The sequence below is a fragment of the Oncorhynchus mykiss genome, chromosome 13 (genome assembly GCF_013265735.2).
Source record: "Oncorhynchus mykiss isolate Arlee chromosome 13, USDA_OmykA_1.1, whole genome shotgun sequence".
Taxonomy (NCBI): domain Eukaryota; kingdom Metazoa; phylum Chordata; class Actinopteri; order Salmoniformes; family Salmonidae; genus Oncorhynchus; species Oncorhynchus mykiss.
This window is the reverse complement of record NC_048577.1, coordinates 49,411,416-49,438,067: the sequence shown is the minus strand read 5'-3', so window position 1 is coordinate 49,438,067 and position 26,652 is coordinate 49,411,416. Positions and strand designations below refer to the sequence as shown.

At 42.9% G+C, this 26,652-nt stretch overlaps 1 protein-coding gene across 1 annotated transcript in view; it reads left to right on the top strand.

Annotated features, from left to right (window-relative positions):
* Nucleotides 1–8,716: 8,716 nt before the first annotated feature.
* kcnh2 (potassium voltage-gated channel, subfamily H (eag-related), member 2) overlaps nucleotides 8,717–26,652 on the top strand; it is a gene marked incomplete at its 3' end in the record, with an annotated part of 41,194 nt that continues 23,258 nt past the window's right edge. The window contains 7 exon segments of the mRNA NM_001124676.1: nucleotides 8,717–8,867; nucleotides 11,215–11,445; nucleotides 16,442–16,594; nucleotides 16,769–16,872; nucleotides 17,087–17,426; nucleotides 17,515–17,565; nucleotides 18,272–18,471. Coding sequence (NP_001118148.1) covers nucleotides 8,792–8,867; nucleotides 11,215–11,445; nucleotides 16,442–16,594; nucleotides 16,769–16,872; nucleotides 17,087–17,426; nucleotides 17,515–17,565; nucleotides 18,272–18,471 — 1,155 coding nt within the window.

The following is a 26,652-nucleotide window of genomic DNA, read 5'->3' as shown; positions in this document are numbered from 1 at the left end:
GTCAGTTCAACGCTTCCTGGGAAGGTCCAAACTAACCTCTGCTCTTACCCCAATTCTTAACAACCCAGATTTCAGTCCAGGATTGCTGGATGCTGGCTTTAACTTTTGGCTTAATAAGGGCAAACGCAAGCTAAATTACTTATTTGCTGATAAGATTTTGTTGTCATTTGAGCAGATGGTCGAGAAATATCGACTCCCAAAGCAGGACTTTTTCCGCTTCCTACAAGTAAGACATTATATTCGGAAGAGCACCACCTTAATTGGTAACCCTGATGTGTCTGTCATTGAAAGAATGCTTTTTTTTCCCACAAAGGAAAATGTCTGTAAGTCTGTTTTATGATACTTTAAGGTCCTTTTCCGCTGTCAACACACAGAGGGTGAAACAAGTGTGGGAGAAAGAATTGTCTGTTACTATTGACAAAGAGATGTGGGAGGACATTTGGAGATATGCAAAAACAATATCTATATGTAATCGTACTAGAGCAATCCAATTAAGAATAATACACAGATTGCATATATCCCCAAATCGCAGACATGCTTTTAGCCCCACTTCCTCTTCCCCTCAGTGTCTTAAATGCAAAACTGATACAGACACCCTAACACATTGTTTATGGTCATGTACCAAAATACAAAGATACTGGTCTGGTGTTCTGCAAGAAATTGAAAAGATCCTAGGGGTTGATCTAGAATTGGACCCAGTTTCTTTACTGTTAGGTCTCCCTAGTAGGCATGTTACTTCTGCGGGTAAAAGGAGGCTTTACAACATCCTTACCTTCGCAGAGAGGTAAAACATCCTTTTACAGTGGATTAGTGATAAGGTTCCTTCTATTAAAGATTGGTATAAGATACTATTTGAATGGGTGCCTCTGGAATATCTGACATGTACATTGCATTCTAAAACAGACCAGTTCTACAAAGTATGGGAACCTTATCTAAATTACCTAGAACCTGAGGTATCAGCTATTATGCTGCAAGGATTCTCGTAGAATGGCGGGGATCTATGTATTTCAGAACTACACTGTACATTCCATGTGTGGAACCTAACCTCTTGGTTTAAACTGAGCATTTTTGTTTAATTTCTGTTTGTAAGTTTGTTTAAAATGTATGTATTGAGAGACGCAATGATGGTGATGGGGTGAGAGAAGCACCGAGCGGGAAGAGGAAAATGGTGTACGTATGTATGGGTGTGTATGTGTGTGTGTGCGTACGCGTATATGTGTGTATATGCATGAGTGTATGTATATGTATGGGTGTGTGTATGTATGTGTGTATGTACATGTGTGTATATATATATATATATATATATATATATATATATATATATATATATATATACACACGTGTAGATATGTGTAAGTGGGTGCTGTTTTTCTTGTTTTTTGTCTGTGTGCTTTGTCTCTGTTGTTGTATCTCTTAATATGGGTGAAAATTGTGAAATTCCAATAAAAATACTGTTAAAAAAAAAATATCTTTCCAAAATGTATTTTTAGAGGGTGATGGAGCTGGATGCTGACGAAAACCATCACAAATTCCTATTTTTGAATGAGGCAGGCTTCAACCTGGCCAAGACAAGGAGGAGAGGTCAGAATTTTGTTGGCCAGCAGGAAACCAACCAAGTACCTGGACAACGTGGGGCCAACATCGCCATGTGTCCGGCTATATTTGAAGATGGTGTGGTGGGACGCAGACCTTGTATTGGATCATATAATGCAGCTCTCCTTGTAACCTTCATTGATGAGCTAAATCAGGTCTGTAGAGCTGATGGCGTGACCTATGTCATTGTGTGGGATAATGTCAGGTTCCACCATGCTCAAATGGTGCAAGCATGGTTTCAGGCCCATCCACGATTTACCACCCTGTACTGACTCCTTACTCTCCTTTCCTTAACCCGATAGAGGAATCTTTCTCCACATGGGAGTGGAAGGTATATGATAGGGGCCCTCACAAACAAGCCACCCTTCTCCAGGCCATGGATGACGCATGCAATGACTGTCACGGTTTTCTTCCTGGGAAGGAGAGGCGGACCAAAACGCAGCGTGATTGAAGTTCATGGTTCTTTAATAAGAAAACTAAAAACATGAACAAACTACAAAACAATAAACGTGAAAACCGTAACAGTCCTAACTGGTGCATAAAACACAAAGACAGGAAACCATCACCCACAAAATACCCAAAGAATATGGCTGCCTAAATATGGTTCCCAATCAGAGACAACGATAAACACCTGCCTCTGAATGAGAACCACTCTAGGCAACCATAGACTTTCCTAGACAACTAAACTGAACACAACCCCATTAATCTAATAAACCCCTAGACAAGACGAAACACAATAAATCACCCATGTCACACCCTGGCCTAACCAAAATAATAAAGAAAACAAAGATAACTAAGGCCAGGGCGCGACAGTACCCCCCCCCCCCCCCCCCCCCCAAAAGGTGCGTGGACCCCACTCCACCATAGTCTTAGTCCGCCTTTTTAGCGTCCTTTGAGTGGCGACCCTCGCCGCCGACCTTGGCCTATTAATCCTAACAAAGGGCCCACCTGGACTGAGGGGTGCCTCATTACTGAGGAAGCTCAGGACTAAGAGGTAGCTCAGGCAGGTTGACGGCTCTGGCAGATCCTGGCTGACTGGCGGCTCTGGCAGATCCTGGCTGACTGGCGGCTCTGGAAGATCCTGGCTGACTGGCGGCTCTGGAAGATCCTGGCTGACTGACGGCTCTGGCAGATCCTGGCTGACTGGCGGCTCTGGCAGATCCTGGCTGACTGGCGGCTCTGGAAGATCCTGGCTGACTGGCGGCTCTGGAAGATCCTGGCTGACTGACGGCTCTGGAAGATCCTGGCTGACTGGCGGATCTGGAAGATCCTGGCTGACTGGCGGCTCTGGAAGATCCTGGGTGACTGGCGGCCCTGGAAGATCCTGGCTGACTGGCGACTCTGGAAGATCCTGGCTGACTGGCGACTCTGGCGGCTCCATGCTGACTGGCGACTCTGGCGGCTCATGACAGACGGGAGACTCTGGCGGCTCATGACAGACGGGAGACTCTGGCGGCTAATGACGGACGGGAGACTCTGGCGGCTCATGACAGACGGGAGACTCTGGCGGCTCATGACAGACGGGAGACTCTGGTGGCTCATGACAGACGGGAGACTCCGGCGGCTCATGACAGACGGGAGACTCTGGCGGCTCTGGACAGACGGGAGACTCTGGCAGCTCTGGACAGACGGGAGACTCTGGCGGCTCTGGACAGAAGGGAGACTCTAGCGGCTCTGGACAGACGGGAGACTCTAGCGGGTCTGGACAGACGGGAGACTCTAGCGGCTCTGGACAGACGGGAGACTCTAGCAGCTCTGGACAGACGGGAGACTCTAGCAGCTCTGGACAGACGGGAGACTCTAGCAGCTCTGGACAGAGGAGCTCTGGCGCCTCTGGACTGAGGGGCGGAAGCTCTGGTGGCTCATGACAGACGGGAGACTCTGGCGGCTCATGATAGACGGGAGACTCTGGCGGCTCATGACAGACGGGAGACTCTAGCGGCTCTGGACAGACGGGAGACTCTAGCGGCTCTGGACAGACGGGAGACTCTAGCAGCTCTGGACAGACGGGAGACTCTAGCAGCTCTGGACAGACGGGAGACTCTAGCAGCTCTGGACAGAGGAGCTCTGGCGCCTCTGGACTGAGGGGCGGAAGCTCTGGCGGCTCATGACAGACGGGAGACTCTGGCGGCTCATGATAGACGGGAGACTCTGGCGGCTCATGACAGACGGGAGACTCTAGCGGCTCTGGACAGACGGGAGACTCTAGAGGGTCTGGACAGACGGGAGACTCTAGCAGCTCTGGACAGACGGGAGACTCTAGCGGCTCTGGACAGACGGGAGACTCTAGTGGCTCTGGACAGACGGGAGACTCTAGCAGCTCTGGACAGAGGAGATCTGGCGCCTCTGGACTGAGGGGCGGAAGCTCTGGCAGCGCCGGACAGGCGGGAGACTCCGGCTGCGCTGGAGAGGAGGAAGGCTCTGGCAGCGCTGGACAGGCGAGGCGCACTGTAGGCCTGGTGCGTGGTGCCGGCACTGGTGGTACTGGGCCGAGGACACGCACCTCAGGGCGAGTGCGGAGAGCTGCCACCGGAGGGCTGGTGCGTGGAGGTGGTACTGGATAGGCCGGACCGTGCAGGTGCACTGGAGCTCTTGAGCACCGACCCTGCCCAACCTTACCCGGTTGAATGCTCCCGGTCGCCCTGCCAGTGCGGCGAGGTGGAATAGCCGCGCTGGGCTGTGCAGGCGAACCGGGGACACCATGCGTAAGGCTGGTGCCATGTACGCCGGTCCAAGGAGACGCACTGGAGACCAGATGCGTAGAGCCGGCTTCATGACACCTGGCTCGATGCCCACTCTAGCCAGGCCGATACGAGGAGCTGGTATGTACCGCACCGGGATATGCACCCGCACTGGGGACACCGTGCGCTCCACAGCATAACACGGTGCCTGCCCGGTCTCTCTCACCCTCCGGTAACTACAGGAAGTTGGCGCAGGTCTCCTACCTGGCTTCGCCACACTTCCTGTGTGCCTCCCCCCCAATACATTTTTTGGGGCTGACTCTCAGGCTTCCTTGCCAGCCGTGTTCCCTCGTCTCGCCTGCTCCTCTCTCCGGCTGCCTCAGCTCTCCTAGCTGCCTCCACCTGTTCCCATGGGAGGCGATCCTTTCCCGCCAGGATCTCCTCCCAAGTGTAGCAACCCTTGCCGTCCAACACATCATCCCTTGTCCATTCCTCCTTGCGCTGCTCCTGCTGCCGCTTCCTGTCACCACGCCACTTGGTCCTGTTGTGGTGGGTGATTCTGTCACGGTTTTCTTCCTGGGAAGGAGAGGCGGACCAAAACGCAGCGTGGTTGAAGTTCATGGTTCTTTAATAAGAAAACTCAAAACATGAACAAACTACAAAACAATAAACGTGAAAACCGTAACAGTCCTAACTGGTGCATAAAACACAAAGACAGGAAACAATCACCCACAAAATACCCAAAGAATATGGCTGCCTAAATATGGTTCCCAATCAGAGACAACAATAAACACCTGCCTCTGAATGAGAACCACTCTAGGCAACCATAGACTTTCCTAGACAACTAATCTGAACACAACCCCATTAATCTAATAAACCCCTAGACAAGACGAAACACAATAAATCACCCATGTCACACCCTGGCCTAACCAAAATAATAAAGAAAACAAAGATAACTAAGACCAGGGCGTGACAATGATATCACGGCAGACCAGTGTCAGGCCTGGATTCGCCATGCCCGAGGATTCTTCCCAAGATGTTTGGCTAATGAAATCATCCATTGTGATGTGGATGAGAACCTGTGGCCAAATCCACAAGACAGGGTTGATGGAAATATAGAAGTACAGAAATTAATCCTTTGTTTTGCTTTTTACAGTAAGCCAGCTGAGGAACACTGCAGTTGATGTTTAACTGTATTTTTAAATAAAAATTATAGCTGATTATTTTTTATTTGATTCAAAGAAACCTATGTTGTGATTTTATTGTATTTCATCATTAAATGTCAAGTTTTGTTCGACGATTCCACTGTGTCTGTAGTATTCTCTCTACTAGTCTTTTTACAGTGATGTATTCACGTGCAGTACCATAATGAAACATGTATCACATATTTTCTACTACAATATTTAATGATTGTACAAAGAACTACACAGTGAAACTATCGGTATCTTGTGTGTGGGTGATCTAAATTAATGTTCCTATGGTATTTCATGATAAATTGTTTATTTGAATCAATGATTCTGCTATTGCACGGTTTCTTTAAAGATGTGAATCCACAATGCAATGTTTTGAACATTGGACAGCCTGTGTTACAAGTGATGACTGTTTTGAGTTTTGTGTCTAGATTTGTGAAAAATGACCGCAAGTTTCTGAAATGTCAAGGCTGTGGGTAACTGGTGAAAAGAGTCAGGCGCAGGAGAGCTGAGATGCGTGGACAAGGTATTTAATTACAAGATAACACCAGTATAAACATAATACTCTGGTGCGGGAACAATACCGGTACCACGAAATAAACGGGCGTAATAACAAAACCCGGCAACAAAATACCAGCCGTCAGTAACAGCCAGAACAATAAAACAAACACGCACACAAACATGGGGGAAACCAGAGGGTTAAATAATGAACATGTAATGGGGGAATTGAAACCAGGTGTGTAGAAAACAAAGACAAAACAAATGGCTAGAAGGCCGGTGATGTCCTCTCGAACAAGGAGCGAGACCGACTCCGGCGGAAGTCATGACATGAAATTGCTATTTTATTTAACTAGGCAAGTCAGTTAAGGACAACAAAGTCAAGGTATTGGAGTGGACATCACAAAGCCCTGACCTCAATCATATAGAACATTTGTGGGCAGAACTGAAAAAGTGTTGCGAGCAAGGAGGCCTACAAACCTGAGTTACACCAGCTCTGTCAGGAGGAATGGGCCAAAATTCACCCAACTTATTGTGTGAAGCTTGGGAAGGCTACCCTAAATGTTTTACCCATGTTAAACAATTTAAAGGCAATGCTACCAAATACTAATTGAGTGTATGTCAACTTCTGACCCACTGGGAATGTGATGAAAGAAAGAAAAGCTCAAATAAATAATTCTCTCTACTATTATTCTGATATTTCACATTCTTAAAATAAAGTGGTGATCCTAACTGATCTAAGACAGGGTATTTTTACTAGGATTAAATGTGAAAAACTGAGTTTAAATATATTTGGCTAAGGTGTATGTAAACTTCCGACTTCAACTGTACATATATGGAAAAGCATCTATTCTCCTTAGAAACTGAGACAAGTGTTGTTCGGGAACACACACCCCAGTTGGTCATCAGTGCCTGTCTCTTCTCTGGCACAGATCCCATGTGGGCACTTGAGCCCTCTCCTGTGTCCCCTCAATAATCTACACCCACACCTGCTGCCACACTGTAATCATAAAACAAAACTAGTGTCTGTGTGAGTGTGCGCATGTGTGGGTGTCTGTGTGGGTGTGTGCAAGTGTATGTTCAGGCCAGAGGAGGCTGGTGGGAGTAGCTATAGGAGGACAAGTTCATTGTAATGTCTGGAATGGAATAACTGGAGTCAAACCTGGTTTCCATGTGTTTGATGTATTTGATACCGCTCCATTCAATCCCTTCCAGACATTACAATGAGCCTGTCCTCATATAACTCCTCCCTCCATCCGCCACAGGTCCAGGCCCTTGCCATATTGGTAATTAGCATGTAATATAATGGTTAGGTTGGGGCCCTGCTATATACTGTCATCAAAACATACCCAGACTGTGTCTCTTGTTAAGTCGAGGTGCCCTCGCCGTTTCACATAATTTTCTGTGAATCTTCTCCAATCTTCTCAGCCGTCGCCAGTGTTATCAGTGACTGGCTCAAGGAGCAGAAGGTTGAAGGAGCTTTGAGACGTGAGACTGGAGAATTTGTACCAATGGTTTGACAGGATGACTTGAGGCATGCATAAGGCATTCTACTTGATGTGTTGATGACACCTTCCAGCCCATGTTGTTTTCTCACCTTTATCTGTATCTTTTCTTATCTGCCTCTTGTCACATGACATATCAATGGGCTGTTATTCACCAAGTTGGTTCAGTGGCTGTTTATGAGGAGGGGATGCTGATTCCCAGAATTGTGATCTTGTTTGTCTTTTTTTATTATTAAAGGCCCAGTGTAGTCAAACACGTGATTTCTCAGTGTTTTATATTTATTTCCACCCTGTGACGTTGGAATAAAACTGTGAAATTGTGAAAATGATGACAATTCCCTTTTAGTGAAAGAGATGTTTGAAAAGACAGTCATAGCAAAGTCTGTCTTTAGAAATTGCTCTTTGCTAAGGATCTACTTTTGTTTATTTTTGATCATTTTCATTTAAAACAATCACAGTAAGGTACTTAATTGTTACCCAGAAATGATTTGATATTGTGATAAAAACGGCTGCATTGGACCATTAACTGTGTGGACACTTATAGTATGAATTCCCCAAATGAAACATGTATGGATCATACACAAACACACTGGACTGATACCCTTCACCCTGTCAATTATGGAGAGGCCAAAGAGAGAGAGAGAATGGGGGACTATTTTGAGCGTAGAGACTTGTGATGTGCAGCGAAGCAGTTGATGAGGGTGTCTCTGCTCACTGTCAAAAAATGGCAGGCGCGTCTGGTGGGATGATGACTCCCCCTGCCCCGCGCAGTGCTTGGTCAACCCTGTCAAATGGGGAGGGCATCCGAGATTCGCCAAATAGTAGCTTATTCTACTGAAACGTAGCGGTTAGGACTTCGATTTACCCCTTTTCTTTCACTTCTCTTTGATCTTGTTGACGGGGAGGGCGGTGTGGGTTTTTCTCCTCTTCATTAGATGATAACGACTGTCAAGGATAGACTAATTCTAGAGCCTGTTTATTATTTTGTAGGCAAAGTGAAACGTTTTATGACTTTTATGACTATGAAATACCGTTTTTACACTTTCCTGTGTACCGCACGCAAAAACCGTCTTCCAGTTCTCTCTCCTGTGGAGCGAGCGCCTTTTTTTTTTATCGCCCTAGCAACTGGTCCTCGCCGCTGCTGCCTTGTGACATTTCCTTGTCACTTTGCTCACCAGCCATCGGATATTGAATTGGACTTTTTGCACCCGCCTGTATGCGGGGCCATTTTTGCATAGGGTATTTCCCTACTTCGTCTATAATTTGATTTATTTAAAACTCTGGAGGTTCATGCGTCGGAGAAGTCTCATCTTTCTGCGTCAAAATGCCTGTGAGACGCGGTCATGTAGCCCTCCAGAACACTTATCTGGACACCATTATCCGGAAATTCGATGGACAAAGTAAGCGGACACACTTTACATTATGACTGAAAAAGTAATAACATAATGTGACCATGAGCAAGCTGTTATAACTGTATAATCCCAACAACAAACAATTAGACTGGTTAGATTAGAAATGAAAGTGAATGCCTTTTCCACGTAACCTTTCAACCATGCAAAGTGTAATAAAATGTAAAGACAAATGCATTTGTCTAGTGGTTTCTATTGATCCTAATATGAGTGCTACAAGGCTGTTTCTGTAATCAAGCAGATGATTCAGTTTAAGTCTGTCTGTCTGTCTGTCTGCCTGCCCGCCTGCCTCTGGCGATACTCCTATCTCCACATTTGATTTACAGTTCAAATTGTCCGTATGCATGTGCTGAATATGCCAAATTGTCATGTTAATACTATAGGTTTGTGTGTTTAGTATGTCTTTGCACCTGCCTATGTTTTCCACATGTTGCATGAATTCACATGCTGCACTAGATTATATTGCATGAGTTAACATGTTCTCCGTTCTTAAACTGGTCAGACCACTGGATCCTGATAGAAACTGTACATAATGTCTTTGATTTACAGAGTTTGCATGTGACCACTAACCACTACTACACACTCTGTTAGTGCATATAACTGAGTGATATCCTTCTTGAACAGGACCTTACGCAGCACATCACAGCACGCTTTACACCCACAGTGCCTCTTCGTTTTCGTGCTTTTGTCTTGAATTAAATGGTACCGTAGAAACTGCCCCAGAATTTCTTTGCAACCCACTCAAACAAAACATTATTGATCCATTCAGCAAAGAAGAAATCCAGTTGTTTAAAAAAGAGGAATGGCTCTGATTAGCACTGAACTTCAATTACAGTAGAGCCCTATAACCTAGCTCAATAGAGGCCTATAACCTAGCTCAGCAGAGGCCTATAACCTAGCTCAGTAGTGGCCTATAACCTAGCTCATTAGTGGCCTATAACCTAGCTCATTAGTGGCCTATAACCTAGCTCAGTAGTGGCCTATAACCTAGCTCAGTAGTGGCCTATAACCTAGCTCAGTAGTGACCTATAACCTAGCTTAGTAGAGCCCATAACCTAGCTCAGTAGTGCCTATAACCTAGCTCAGTAGTGGCCTATAACCTAGCTCAGTAGTGGCCTATAATCTAGCTCAGTAGTGGCCTATAACCTAGCTCAGTAGTGGCCTATCTCTATGCTACTGTAAGTCTGACTGTGACTACTGTGCCTGTCACTGTCAGTGTTCTTCAGTCACAGTGTGAAGGCAGTCTGTTGACCACAGGGGTACGGCTCAAAATAACCCTCTCCACATTAAAGAGAGAAGATGCAATGTTCCACTTTTCACCTCAATTTCATGTTAAAGGATTTCAGCCTGTTTAATTTGCTGTGCTGGCAGGTGACATTTCGGAATTAATTGTGTTACTCTGGGATTTTCAAAGCTCTCTGCAGAGGGGTCCTCAGAGACAGACCGATAAGTCCCATCAAACTGATGTCTTCCTTATCTCTGTGTGCGTGTGTGCGTGCGTAAGCACCCTGCCGGGTGATGCGTGTGCCAAACCACTGCTGCTTAGCAACAATCTGAGTCTGGGTGTCTGTGTTCTGAGGCATTGATAATGACTTAGGATTGGATGTACTTTCCACCAAACGACCTCACCTATTTACTCTACACAGAGCAGCAAGGAGGGGGAAGGGGTTCTGCGTTTTCTGGGTGAAGCTCCAAATCGCTCTCCTCATATTTGTTTAAATGGGGAAGAATGAGAGTTGTGTAACTCAGTTTCACGAGGGGATAAAAAGAGGAGTAGAGACAGAGTCAGAGGCACAGATGTTTGAGCAGCTTTTCAACATAAACTGTACTGATTGAATATCACGCTGTACGACAATATCAGTGTAGCTGATGTGACTTCGAAGGCAATTGTCATTAGCTCTGGAGACAATAGCCACACTCATGAACCTAGGTAAGGACAGCTGAAACCTATTGCAGTATATTATAATCTTGATTGCGGACTGTCACTGCTGAGTCCAGCTGCTCCGTATTAGTCCCTCTGGGGCCATCTTGAATCATTGCACTGATATGATTTGTGCCGCAGAGGGACAGACTTGATTACTCCAATTTCTACTTGATGTTGAGGTGAATGTGATTAGTTGAATGCGATACTGAAATGAACACAATCCAGACTTGAATTGGATCTGATTGAGAGACTTCTCCTTGAAATGATCATCACCTGATTATGATAACTGAATGTTTCTGAAATTGGATAAACTTTGATTGTCCGATTTTGCATATTGCATTTGATGTAATAAGCCTTCAATTATAATTGTACATTTTCATATCTGCTCTGACTCTCGCCTTGGTTTCCTCCCAGATCGTAAGTTTCTGATAGCCAACGCTCAGATGAAGAACTGTGGCATTATCTACTGTAACGAGGGCTTCTGCCAGATGTTTGGCTTCTCGCGGGCAGAGATCATGCAGCAGTCCTGCACCTGCCAGTTCTTGGTGGGGCCTGGCACCATGAAGACTGCCCTGGCACAGCTGGCACAGGCCCTGCTAGGGTCAGAGGAGCGCAAGGTGGAGATCCTCTACTACAACAAAGAAGGTAAGGAGAAGGTGGAGGGTTAGACTGAGAGAAAGAGATGGAAAGAGCAAGAGAGTCAAAGTGACAACATTACTCCCCTTCTTTATAGTGGGGAGTGCTGTAAAGGTCACATACAGAATATTTTGGTCCCTCCAAGTGTCATGGCTGTCTCCCTCTCACTTTTATATAATGCTTCTGTATGATGCAGTGTTACAGTATGTGGAGCCAGCTGCTGCAGACTCAGTGAACTCTCTTCTACTAATTTATCTGTCTGGGGAGTGGACATGGTGGAGCTGTCTTGGCCTGCTTATCTCACCTGCAACATGTTTATTCATCCCCTATAACAACACAGGGCAAGACCCAGATGCAGACACAGGAGGCAGATGGTTAGAGTCTCTGATATTTATTAAACAACAAAGGGCAGGCAAGAGGGCAGGTCGAGGACAGGTAAAAGTTCAGAACCAGGTCAGAGTTCCAAACGGTACAGGGAGTCAGGCAGGCTCAAGGTCAGGGCAGGCTGAATGGTCAGGCAGGCGGGCTCAGTGTCAGGGCAGGCAAAAGGTCAAAACCAGGAGGACTAGAAAATAGGAGACAAGAAAAAGCAGGAGCACAGAAAAACACGCTCGTTGACTTGACAAGACAAACTGGCACAGACAAACAGAGAACACAGGAATAAATACCCTGGTAATAATTGGGAAGATGGGTGACACCTGGAGGTGGGTGGAGACAATCACAAAGACAGGTGAAACAGATCAGGGCGTGACATCCCCACTCCCCATTCCCATCCTGTGCATAGCTGCACTAAGTAGTTTGGGGGTGGGGGTGCTGCAGGAGGATAGGGGGGGTGCAGATTATTTATTTTTTGCACGCTCTACGGAAGACTATATAGGTCCGCTAATACAGGACAAGTAAAGGCCCAGTGCACTACTTTTGTGATTTTGTTTTATTAAAAAAATAAAAATACTTGAATGCTCCTGTGTTTTGTCTCTTGTACATGTACACAGGGCCCGGGGTTGGAACCAAAATTATTTTCCAATTGTTTTGTTCTGAACAGAACCATATATAATATTTTTCGTTACACTGTTCCGACCAGCAAACTACAGTTCTGAACCGGTTCAACCTCCCCAAAGTACCTGTTTATATCGTTACTTCCTGTTCCTTTTTAAACCTTTATTTATTTTCCATTTAACTCAACATTAAATTACTTTTCCAATCATGCAGTATGGATAGAGATGCTTTGTCACGACTTCCGCCGAAGTTGGGTCCTCTCCTTGTTCGGGTGGTGCTCGGCGGTCGGCGTCGCCGGTCTTCTAGCCATCATCGATCCACTTTTCATTTTCCATGTGTTTTGTCTTGTTTTTCCTCACACCTGGTTTCAATTCCCTCAATCACTTGTTGTGTATTTAACCCTCTGTTTCCCCCCATGTCTTTGTGTGGGATTGTTTATTGTAAGTGCTTGTGCACGTGTTGATTGGTGCACGACGGGTTTTTGTACCCAATATCTTGTTATTTTTTATGCCGTTGGTTTTGCGATTAAACTGCTCCGGCTATTACCAAGTTCTGCTCTCCTGCGTCTGACTTCCCTGCCACCGGTTACGCACCCCTTACAAGCTTGCTATAGAGCTGGCACGCTATAGCTCAGTGAGTTGTTCACATGCGTTATGGAAAGACAAGTGTAGGGCGTGAGATGCAACTGAAATTTTGCGAGTGGGGAGACAGCGAGAGAGGGTGGAGGAGGAGGCCCACAGATTTATACCTACGGAGGAGCGGTTTCTAGGGTAGAATTTTGAATGTCTTTGAACTTCAGAGTTGGCTTAACGTTGGACCAGAGTAGCTGGCTAGCCAACAAGCTTGTGTATGCAGAGCGGCACCTGAATTAAAAACACATCTTACCTTTTTATAGTTTATAAATCTAATGTGAACTATAGGATCCCTAACTAGCGTTGAAAAAGTTAATCCATTCTTCTGTAATAAAACATCTCTCTCCCTATCTTGTAGATTATGTCTGTAATGTCCGCAGGCTACAGCTATACTTCTAAGGGGCAGATAGACTACACGCACACACTCTGGCAAAGATTTTCACCTGGCAGACTTTGGAAGAAGTTAATGATTGACAGAGGGAGAGCTTTGCATAGGCGCTTTGTTGCATTTTTTTATTTTAAATAATGGTTCTGTTCCAGAACAATATAGATCACTTTCGTTCCCTGGTCTGGTTCTGATTCTATTCCTTAAAAATGTCATTATTTTCCAGTTTGTTTGCGACCCCTGCAAAGGACAGAGGGACAAGCAAACAGACCTGGCTAGTGAGGCTGTAGACACAATGCCGTTACGTTGGTCATTTGGGCATGAGAAGTGCTGTGTCGGAGAGCTTGTTGTCATGGAAATATTGTCAGTGTGCCAGCTCAAATCCACTGAACATCTATTTATTTTGTATCCCAGTAATGCATACAGTCATGAACGCAGGTGCCCACACAAGCACGAATGAATTGTAAATGGGTACAATTCATCATACACAATAAAAATGCATTATATTGTTGTACTTGATTGATCTTAATTGATCAATCACTGAATGCATGTGTTTGTTTGTTAATGTGTGTGTGTGAGTGTAAAACAAGGACATTTCCTGGGAACATTACTCCGAGAACATTTTGCCAGTCCCCAAAATGAAAATGGCTGTTTTAGGCTTAGGGGTTAGGGTTAGGGTTACAATTATGATTAGGTTAAATTGGAGTTAGGGTTAGGGTTTAGTTAAGGGTTAGGTTTAGGGGTTAGGGAAAATAGGATTTTGAATGGGAATCAATTAGGCTTGGGCAGTGGTTTTTCAATACCGTCAATACCTTTGAAACTGTTTCTTTGAAGTCTTTCAATAAATTGTAATATTTGTGTCTGTTTTTTAGGTAAATACCTGCAGTCAACCTGTGCAATATGTTAGGAGAGCGTTAGGAGATAAAGCAGATTGTGTTCTTCTTTTCACCTGTCACATTATTTTACACTATGAGACTTAGTAGTTCCCCAGAACAGTTGAGCCAGTCACATGTTTGTTCGTGTTATAGCACAATGGGAGTAAGCAGGAACAGGTGAGTCCATCTGTGTATTGACGAGGTTGTGTTTTATATTGAAGGTCAACAATGCCAAAGGTGCTTCAACAAAGTACTGAGTAAAGGGTCTGAATACTTATGTACAGTAAATGGGATATTTCACTTTTTTATTTTTAATAAATTTGCTACAAGTTTTTGTTCTGTCATTCTGGGGTATTGTGCGTAGATTGATGAGGACAAATAAGGCTGTAACGTAACAAAATGTGGAAAAAGTGAAGGGGTCTGAATACTTTCCGAATGCACAGTTTCTAAGTAAGTGCTGAATTAATAAGGTGACGGGGCATCATATTGTGTTAGCTTTCTGCCAAGTTTGAGAAGTCAAAGCCCTTTGGATGAGTTATCTGTACAACTGCCACTGCTATCTTTTTTTCTCCTCTCTGTTCTCGGCCCATCTCCACCCCCATTTTCTCAGAGCAGAACAGGCAGGTCCGTTGCCCTAGCGACTCCGGACTCCACACAGACACAGCGTGTACACATGCTGCTCCAGAGCCAGTACTGTTCGTCCTTCAAACAAGCATGCGTCAAACTTTGTTCATTTGCACAATGTCTCTCATTCACATACACTTGTAAATGTCCAAACTCACCCAAAATGTTATTCGTAAGCTTCTACCTACAGTACCAGTCAAAGGTTTGGACACACCTACTCATTCAAGGGTTTTTCTTTATTTTACTATTTTCTACATTGTAGAATAATAGGGAAGACGTCAAAACTATGACATAACATATATGGAATCATGTAGTAACCAAAAAAGTGTTCAACAAAACAAAATATATTTTATATTTGAGATGACAACTTTGCACACTTGGCATTCTCTCAACCAGCTTCATGAGGTAGTCACCTGGAATGCCTTTCAATTAACAGGTGTGCCTTGTTAAAAGTTAATTTGTGGAATTTCTTTACTTCTTAATGCGTTTGAGCCAATCAGTTGCAAAATATAGCCCTATTTGGTAAAAGACCAAGTCCATATTATGGAAAGAACAGCTCAAATAAGCAAAGAGAAACAACAGTCTATCATTACTGTAAGACATGAATGTCAGTCAATGAGGAAAATTTCAACGTTTCTTCAAGTGCAGTCGCAAAAACCATGAAGTGCTATGATGAAACTGGCTCTCGTAAGGACTTCCGCAGGAAAGGACGAGCTAGAGTTACCTCTGCTGCAGAGGTCAATGCGGAACATTTCAAGAACTTGTTGTAGGGGGTTGTAGTTCCGAACAAGCCAATATTCTACATAGTTTAGAGCATAAAGCATGGTAATTAACTACAATGACTATAATCCATTGCACATCAACTTGTTCTGTCTGTGTTTAATTTACGCCTACTACAGAAGAGACAGAAGAATGCACCTCAAAAGCACTAATCGCTCAGTACTATGATTGATATGCCACTCTATTCCCCTCTCTTCTGTAGTTCTCTTGCTGTCTTTCTTCCTCTCTCTCTCTTTCTCTAGCTCTCCCTCTCGCCCGCTCTCTCCCTCCCCTCTTCCTACAGTCTGTATACGTTTTGATTGGTCTTATTCTCTATCTCCCTCTATATCTAATTTTCTGCATCCCCCGTCTATCTGTTTCTCCTATGCTAGGACATGTTGACAGCCCTCACCCTGGCTTCACTTGAACAGAAAGGAAGGTCTCATAAATGCCCTGGGAAAACATCCAGTCATGGAAAGAAACTACAAGACTGTACTGCTGTTTAAAAAGGCCTCTCCACATAAAACTGAAATGAGATGGCAGTAACAGCCCACCAACCATGAAACCTGATACTCTGAGTCTAAATGTGTTCAGTGTTAAAGAGAGCACAGTCAGATAAGATTAAAGAATATTTATAGTTACTTGAGCTGTCCTGAAGTCTACTTAGTTAGCTTTGAGCCCAGGTTCGGATGGCCATTAGCAGCTTTACAATGTTATGTCTCTCCCCCCTGCAGGGACCTGCAGGCCCTGTCTGATTGATGTTGTTCCTGTGAAGAAAGCAGAGGGACAGGTCATCATGTTCATCCTCAACTTCCAGGAAATCATTGACCCCTCCCTCAAGAAACCAGGTCTGAGACAGAGGGTGGCCCAGGGCTGGGTATGGGCAGGTCAGTGTGGAAGTGTGTGTGTGATACTGTCTGTCTGTCTGCCTGTCTGTCTGCATCAACCTGTTGATGCCATGTTGAATGTAGCTGTGTTATAACATACAGAATGTGACTACCTCCTGGTACTGTAGGTGTATTTATGTAAAGTGTATGTATAAGCACTCTGTGGTTTCTCAGGGCAGAGTCGCAGGCTGAAGTTGAGACTGCCATTGGTACGTGCAATGCGTCGGTCTTCCCTCGCCAAAGACCAGTTTGGGGGGGTGGTGGTGGACTACCCACAGGTAAGGTGGCCAGAGACTCCCATACACACACAGTTCTATACACACAGTACTCATCTAAATATGACCTTACATATAATATATCTTGATTATCTCAGTTCCTGTATCTCTTATGTTTTGTAATGAATATAGCTTCAGTCACATACATTTAGCAGTAAGTAGAAATCTAGTACAATATTTAACCTATGATTGTCCTCTTCCTCCTTCCCTAATTCAGCCCAACAGTGAAGAGATCCCTCTGAAAGAGTTCCGTATCCCGTCCAAGGAGAGCTACATGCAGTCTGAGACAGAGGCGCTGATAGAGCAGGACCACGAGTTCTCCCAGCCTGCAAGCCACTACTCCCCCAAACTGCTGTCCCTATTGTCAGAGCGGCTGGAACCCAGCGTGCCCTTCCTCCCCAGCAGCCCCTTCTCCAGTGCAGCCTTCCCCAGGACGGTCCTGCCCCGGAGCCGCTCCAGAGAGACTGTCGGCAGCCTCCGCAGAGCTTCCTCCCTGGATGACCTCGGCAGCATGAGGGCCGAGTCGGGCCGACCAGGAGACCCACGCTCCAACAGCAGTGAGTTCGTGTGTGTGTGTACCCAGACGTCTGTTGCCATTTTTGTACCCCCTCTGACAGGAAGAAATGTGGCTGTCTCCTCTTACAGCTCCATCTGAATCAAAACAAACCAAGCCAAAGCTACCTGGGCCTGTTGGAGGTATTCTGTTCTCTAGAAAATGCAAATCTTCACTCCAATTCCTCAAGCACTGAGCATGTGCAGCAGCAGGGTCACTAATCAATGTCTCTAACCTATAGCCTATGTGTGTGTGTGTGTGTGTGTGTGTGTGTGTGTGTGTGTGTGTGTGTGTGTGTGTGTGTGTGTGTGTGTGTGTGTGTGTGTGTGTGTGTGTGTGTGAGTGTGAGTGTGTGAGTGTGTGTGTGTGTGTGTATGCCAGGTCTATAGGAGTCCCAGTCACTCAGAGGCCATCCTTTACTCATCAAACAGCTAATACTATGGGCTATGGAGTGTGGGGCTGTGGACTTCCCATCTACCCCAGGGAAATAATTTAGAGGAATACATGCATCCCCGCAATGCATTAACACACTCCCTCTCATTTCATTACTCTATCAATTCAATTTAATTGTCTTTATTGGCATGAGAAACATATGTTTACATTGCCAGAACAAGTGAAACAGATAATGAACTCTCTCTGTGTCTTTCTCACTCAGATGCTTTGCTCAGTATAAACCAAGATGTTTCTCACCTAGAGGAATGGAAATTGCATTATAACACATTATATTTTTAGTTCTGAATGTGTTACTTGCAGTTTAAATAAAGGATTTGAATGATAATATAATATGTAAACTAGTCGTTGAAAGTAGATAGAGACACAGTAATGAGAGATGAGTGTTGTTGTGTGCAGACCTGAAGGCCGGTACTCTGAGCTCCACCTCAGACTCGGACCTGATGCGACGCAGGACCAGCACTCGTAACCCCCTCACACTCAGTTTCGCCTCCGACCTCTTGCGACCGCCCTCACCCACTGAGATCGAGATCATCGCTCCCAGCAAAGTAAAGGACCGCCACCGAGACGTCACAGAGAAGGTCACACATGTCACACAGGTGAGACACATGGTCCTCAATAGCACTCATATCACACAACCACAACCATGTGATTGCCTGACTCAACCTGTATTCTGCTTATATATTAAGGGATTTTTAAAGTGAGCTTTTTCAGAACGGCACTGTGTACACAGGATGTTGTGTAAAAGGAACGTTGGGTTATTGAGAAGTGGTGGATTACATCTCTTCGGTCTGACTTCCTGTGTTGCAAGCTTTCTGCTGAAGAAGCAGCTGCATGTCACTCAGGAGTTTCCACATGCATCCACACACACACACACACACACACACACACACACACAAACAGGAACGATATACTGTATATAAAATGAATGTTTTTTTCAGTCACTGGTGCTATTTTCAAAAGTATGTGGTGCATTTTCTTAAAACAAAACTCCAAACTGGTAACACTTGTAACAGGGCAAGTCTCATAAAGCGTGTTATTGTGCATTTATTTCGTTTGAATGCATCTTTCACCACCCAACCATTCATCCAACATATAAATGTACTGTCAAATACTATGTGAACATTTATTTAATCATCAAAACACAACATATTAATATCTTCTCAATGTAGTTATTTTAACAGCTAGTTAATGGAAAAAGGAAACCGCACACTGCTCTTGGTAGTATCACTGATATTTAATAAGCTAACGTATCGGCCTCGCGGCCTTCGTCACAGCTAGTTAATCCAATAGATAGATATACATGTTTCAAAATGCCCTTTGAATATAATATACTACAGTACTGTTTTCACATTAGACAATACACTTGCACTATCTTTTGAAATTGACTGAACATCAAATTTCAATCATTTCTATCCCATGTGTGATCTTTCACAATCGATGAAAAGAATATCTGTATTGTTCAGATATAATTCCAACATAGGTGTACTGTAATCAAATGAAAGAAACATAACATTTAGCAAGCATTAGTTTGCATCAGGCCTGTCTTGAGCATTTGGCCATTGGTTCTCATCGACATCGCAGTAAATGTACTCATTGTTCATGCATCTGGGGAAAAACCTTTTGGCATGGAGAATCCAAGCCTGACGAAGCCTGGATTGATGTCATTACATGACTCATTCATGGCCTGAAGGAGCATGGTACGCTCATGGGGATGACAATCATATATCTCCCACCTGTACTGTAATATGTATTGTATTTTACAGTATTGTATTGTACTTATGTATTGTAGTGGTCCTGTATGTGGCTCAGTTCATAAGAGCATGGCACTAGCAAGACATGGCACTAGTAAATGGAATATATTACAGTATTACAGTACTGTACTGGCCAGATCACCATGCGCAGTGCCAAGTGTCGGCTGGAGTGGTGTTAAGCTTGCTGCCATTGGACTCTGGAGCAGTGGAAACGCGTTCTCTGGTGTGATGCATTACACTTCACTATCAGTCAGACGGACAAATCTGGATTTGGTGGATGCCAGGAGAACACTACCTACCCCAATGCAACCCCATCAAACACCTTTGGGATGAATTGGAATGCCAGGCCTAATCGCCCAACATCAGTGCCCGACCTCCCTAATTCTCTTGTGGCTGAATGGAAGCAAGTCCCCGCAGCAATGTTCCAACATCTAGTGGAAAGACTTCCCAGAATAGTGGAGGCAGTTTAGGCAGCAAAGGGGGGACCAACTCCATATTAATGCTAATGATTTTGGAATGAGATGTTCGACGAGCAGGTGTCCACATACTTTTCGTCATGTAATGTGTAAGAGGATATTATCTCCTGTATGAACATTTTGTTGGCTACATGTATGGGACGTTATTTAGCATCACTACTGTACTATATGCGCTTGTCTCTCTGCATGTATATGAGGGAGAATGGGGAAAAGACAGTTTGTATGCGTGAAAGAAAGATCCCACCTTCCATAGTGTGACATCTGTGCCAGCAGCAGAACTTTTCACACCCACATGTCATCACACTAAGTTTGAGTACATTGTCATAGCCTGTAATGCCATGGAAACACTAACGCAGTGAGATGGCCCCACAACTCTACTGCGTAGCACACTGACCCACATGTCTGTGGTGGGACAGTCTGAGTGGCCACCAGCCAGATGAACCCACACACTAACCCTGGCTGCTCTGACTTCACTTGTCCACTACAAGTGGAATAATGTGACTCAATATTAGGGATTTTTGTGGTATTACTAGATGTGTGTGTGTGTCAGGTGAACATACATGTCTTATGACAGTACATTTGAGTGTTATAACGGGGGTTTATATCATCAGAATTTAGTTGATTGATTGTGAATGGGCAGTTGGACTTGCTGCTAATGTTAGCATTGCTCTGAGTGAGAGGTGAGCTCTTTAGGTTGCTGTGTCAATGCCCTCTGTCTTGCTCGCTGGGTGCACATGGGAGGCAATTTGGCGTGCCTCTCATTCCTACCAATGGAAAAATCGATCGGGCCAATAGATGCCTCCCTCTCCACTTCCTCCAAACCTGCTCCTGGTAGAGTCCTCAGCTGCTGATCACTATAAATACCACACACATGTACTCTCAAATTATATGAGCTGTGGTGTTTGTTTTTTATTCACCCTCACCAACAAGTTCACACATCTAGAAGATAATTAGACTGGAGAAGTCATCATGTTTGGCAGGACATGGAGTGGCAAGGAGTGAAATGTTAGCACAAACAGACTGGATTTCTCCAGTCTGATTATGTTGCCTTCCCAGGGTTGGGGTCAAATCCATTTCAATTCCAGTCAATTCAGAAAGTAAACCACGTTTCAATTCCAAATTGTCCTCATTGAAAAGCATTGAAGAGAATTGGAATTTCAGAGAATTCCTGAATTGACTGGAATTGGAAATGGAATTTACCCCAACCTTGTACCTTTCCAACTGATATTTGACGATTTCAACAATTTCTTTCTAAAAAGTAAGTGTTTTAGAGATAATGTACACGAAACAAAAATATAAACGCAACATGTTAAGTGTTGGTCCCCCTATTTAATGAGCTGAAATAAAAGATCTCAGAAATGTTCCATACCCACAAAAAGCTTCTTTCTCTACAATGTTGTGCACAAGTTTGTTTACATCACTGATTGTGAGCATTTCTCCTGTTCGAATATGACCCAACTACCTGACAGGTGTGGCATATCAAGAAGCTTGTGCTGAGGACAATAAAAGGCCACTCTAAAATGTGCAGTTTTGTCACACAACACAATGCCACAGATGTCTAAAATTTTGAGGGAGCGTGCTATTGGCATGCTGAACAGGAATGTCCACCAGAGCTGTTGCCAGATAATTTAATGTTCATTTCCCCACCATAAGCCGCCTCCAACGTCGTTTTAGAGAATTTGGCAATACATCCAACCGGCCTCACAAGCGCAGACCAAACCATGTGTATGGTGTTGTGTGGGTGAGCGGTTTGTTGATGTCAATGTTGTGAACAGAGTGCTCCATGGTGGCAGTCGGGTTATGGTATGGGCAGTCATAAGCTATGGATAACAAACACAATTGCATTTTATTTATCGATAACTGTATTCCCAGTTATGTGAAATCCATAGATTAAATCCATAGATTAAATTAACTGATTTCCTCTGTAACTCAGTAAAATCTTTGAAATTGTTGCATATTGGTTTATATTTTTGTTCAGTATAGAAACATGCCCAGCCCGGGGGTGATACAATCTTCGGCAAAATCATTCGCAAGGAGATTCCTGCAAAAATATTATTTGAAGATATGATGATGATATATGATGAAAAAATATATATACAGCACCAGTCAAAAGTTTAGACACCACTACTCATTTCAGAGTTTTTCTTTATTTTTACTATTTTCTACATTGTAGAATAATATTGAAGACATCAAAACTATGAAAAAACACATATGGAATCATGTAGTAACCAAAAAAGAATTAAACAAATCAAAATATATGCCTTGATGACAGCTTTGCACACTCTTATCTTTCTCTCAACCAGCTTTACTTGGAATGCTTTTATATATATATATATACATATAACACACTATTACAAACATATATAATATACTAGCGTAATGACCCAATAAATACTCAATCTAAAAAATATTGATTCTTCATCTACTATAGTCCCACATCATTTTTATATACTATATTTAAATTGTTTTAAAATAATGTTTAAATGTATATATTGAAAGGTTTCTAGTTTGCTCAGTTAATTTATTCCATTTCTGTATTGCTCTAAATCTAAATGTTCTTTTGCCTATTTCTCTCTTCTGTCTGGATAACGCATAGATGGTGGACAATCTATTCCTAGTATTTACGGAATGTCTGTCTCTTACCAACTGAATACCTTTGTGAATAGAACTTAGCCGTTATAAATTATGTATATTATAAAATAAAATAATGTTTTTTTCAATTACCTTGTCGATTGATGACCAACCAAGAACACTGCGCATGACTGCAACAGAAGAACCATATCTCCACCTTAAAACAATCCTTGCTGCTTTATTCTGTGCATTCTGCAGCCTCCTAACTTCACTTGATGATGCATTTCCCCAGACCACCGAACAGTAGTTCACCTGACTCTCAATTAATGCTTGTGTTATTTACTGAATAATTTTTCCTGGTAAATATTTAGCTATCCTTCTGATTATGCATGCTGTTTTAATTTTATTTTTTTACATAGATTAGTTATTTGAGACGACCATGACCATGGTTTCTGCCACTTCTTCAATTTGTACTCCTCCCATACTTAATTGTATCCCATGCTGTTTTGGCCTTTTCCTGGTTGAACAGACCAACATAACTTTGGTTTTCTTGATGTTTAAAACAAGTTTGTTTTGGCAAACCCACTTCCTGATATTCTCCAAATCTCCTTGTAAAGCCTGCTGTACCTGTTGAACCGATTGTCTTGCATAAAATTGTAGTATCATCTGCAAATATAGTAGATTGAGTTTCAACTAAGGCATATGGAAGGTCGTTGGTATATATTAAATAAAGAAGTGGCCCAAGGCATCTGCCCTGCGGTATTCCACAGTTTAACACATTAGGGGAAGAAAATTAACCATTGATATAGGTGGACTGTTTCCTGTCACTTAAAACCATAATGCATTAATTTTGTCAAAATTATTTCATGATCCACTAAATCAAATGCTGCACTGAAATATAAAAATAGTACACCTACAAATTTGCCATTATCCATAGCATTGAGCCACTGGTCAGTCATGTCAACCAATGCAGTGGTAGTGGAATGTTTTTTGCGATAAGCATGCTGATTGGCTGTAATCAGATTCTTTTCCATGTACTCTCACATTTGTCTACTCACAATACCCTCCAATATCTTACTGAGTGTAGGGAGTAGACTAATTGGTCGACTATTGGCAGGAGTAATGTTTTTTTTGCTGTCTTTCGGAATAGGACACAGTTTTGCATGCTTCCATACATTTGCAAACAGGTTTAGGTTTAACACCTCCTCCACTGACACCGTTTGTAGACTAAAAGAGCAGATCTTCTTGCTCATAATATGATCATCAATCCATTGGACAATAGCTTGTTTGGAAGAATATATGTCTACATTGTTGCTCAATGATTTAATTTTCTGTGTAAAAAAATCTGCAAAATGATTGTCAATACCAACTGGTTTTGTTATTATTCTCCTGTCAACCTCCACACTAGATGGGCATGATGAGATAGATGTACCAAGTAAGCCCTTAACTGTGTTCCATACCGTTTCAGAATCATTTTTACAATCAATAAAAGCATTGTTGTAAAATAACTTTTTTTTCCTTTTGATTCAATTTAACTGCATAATTACGCAAAGTTCTATAATTCTGTTCATCAATTTCTAATTTTGACTTGGCTGCTAAGACTTTTGCCATATTTCTTTGAGAAAAAGAAATGACCCATTTCATCATCAGGCTGGTAACTCTAATGAACTTATCCTCTGCAGCAGAGGTAACTCTGGGTCGTCCTTTCCTGCGGCGGTTCTCATGAGAGCCAGTTTCATCATAGCGCTTGATCGTTTTTGCGACTGCACTTGGAGAAACTTCATTGACTGAAACTTCATTGACTTTCCTCATTGACTGACCTTCATGTCTTAAAGTAAGGATAGACTGTCATTTCTCTTTGCTTATTTGAGCTGTTCTTACCATAATATGGACTTGGTCTTTTACCAAATTCTGTATACCACCCATACCTTGTCACAACAAAACTGATTGGCTAAAACGCATTAAGAAGGAAAGACATTCCACAAATGTACTTTTAATAAGGCACACCTGTTAATTGAAATGCATTCCTCATGAATGAAGCTAGTTGAGAGAATGCCAAGAGTGTGCAAAGCTGTCATCCAGGCAAAGGGTGTCTCCTTGGAAGAATCTCAAATATAAAATATATTTTGATTTGTTTAATTCTTTTTTCAATTTAAAGTTTTATTAAGTTTTCTTGTTTTTCAATCAACCAACAAAACACATTCCACATTCACAGATGTGACAGGCTTTAAAAAATTAAATTAAATTAAAAAATAATAATACTTTTGAAAAAATAAAAATACAATTAAAATGAATGATAAAGTCAAATAAAAGCATTTATTTTTCTTAATCTATATATTTTCCTTGGTACATATATATGTACATACATACATACGTACGTACATACATACGCACATATACATACACACACACACCTACGCACACGTACTCAAAAACTAAATTAAAATAAAAACACACACAAAAAAAAAAAAAAAAGTTGCAGCAGCACTATCAAGGTTCTTATCAGCTATTTCAAGCATTCGCTGAGACGACGGGCCAATAATTCGTTTTTAGGTTTTACAGTACCTTACACAACATGTATCTGCGCATTTCCCTAGTCACCCCGTTCACTCTGTCCAGTTTGAAATATAGTTGAATAGTGGAGACCAGAGTCTATCAAACTTGGGCTGTCTCTTGTGGAGGTCATAAGTGAGCTTTTCAAGAGGAAGAAAGTCAACAATCTGGTCAATCCACATTTTAAATGTAGGAGGGGTATTAGAGGCCCACAATAGAAGAATACATTTCTTAGCAAAGTATGTAATAGTCATAAGCAAATTTTCTCTGTCAGGATCAAGAACAAAGTCCTGCTGGGCATTAAGAAGATAGATACACGGGGTCATATCAAACTGTACATCTAGTATTTTCTGTGCAGCAGTATGTACAGATTGCCAGAATCTGGCAATCTCCCTACAGCTCCAAAATACATGCATATAGGTTCCACTTTCAGAGGTACATCTTTTACAGTTAGGAGACATATCTGTTTTCATTCTATGGAGTCTCAAAGGAGTATAATAAAATTTGTACAAAAATTTGTAATTAGATTCTTTCATTTTTACACTGGTAGAGGAGCAGTATACACTGTCGCAAACCTCCGCCCATAACTCATCACTGATAGTCAGACCAAGGTCCTTTTCCCAGATTATTTTCAAAGGAGTAAAGGAGGAGCTATAGTCTATAGATGTAAGATATTTTGCCTTTAATGGATTGTGCTGTGACAAGAAGGGTTTCAACTTCATTCAACTGAGTTCTAAACCTCCTCTTGGAGGTAAATGAGGAAATTACATGTCTAATTTGAAGATATTTAAAAAAATGGGATCTTGGCACATCGAATTCACTGCAGAGCTCTTGAAAGGATTTCAGTGTAGTGGTTTTCTGATGAAATAGGTCTGAAAAGGTCCTGATTCCTAGAGTATGCCAAAGATTAAAGTTGGCATCCCTTAGGGCTTTTGGCAAGTCTGGGTTGCCTACTATAGGCGAGTGAGAACATATTTGGGAGGAAATGCCCAGGTATTTCTTACAGTCCCTCCACGCTAGTAGGGTGCTGTAAATCGCAAAGGTTTTGGCTATGTTGCCCACTTCACTAAAGTTATTAATGAATATAATTGAGCTTAAGAACCACAGGATTGGGCTTCTATCTGAATCCACGTTGACTCTTGTCTGTTTGTGATCCATGTTAGCATGCTGCGGATTTGGGCAGACCAGTAGTACAGTTGAAGGGAGGGAAGGGCAAGACCACCTTTAGATTCAGGTTTTGATAAAGTGGAAAACTTGATCCTAGGTTTTTTATTGCCCCATATAAATTTGGTGATGCTTTGGTTAGTTGTTTTGAAGAAGGAAACTGGGAGATAGCATGGGAGCATCTGAAATAAGTAGTTTAGTCTAGGGAGGACGTTCATACGGATTACATTAATTCTTCCTACTAAGCTAATTGGGAGGGAGA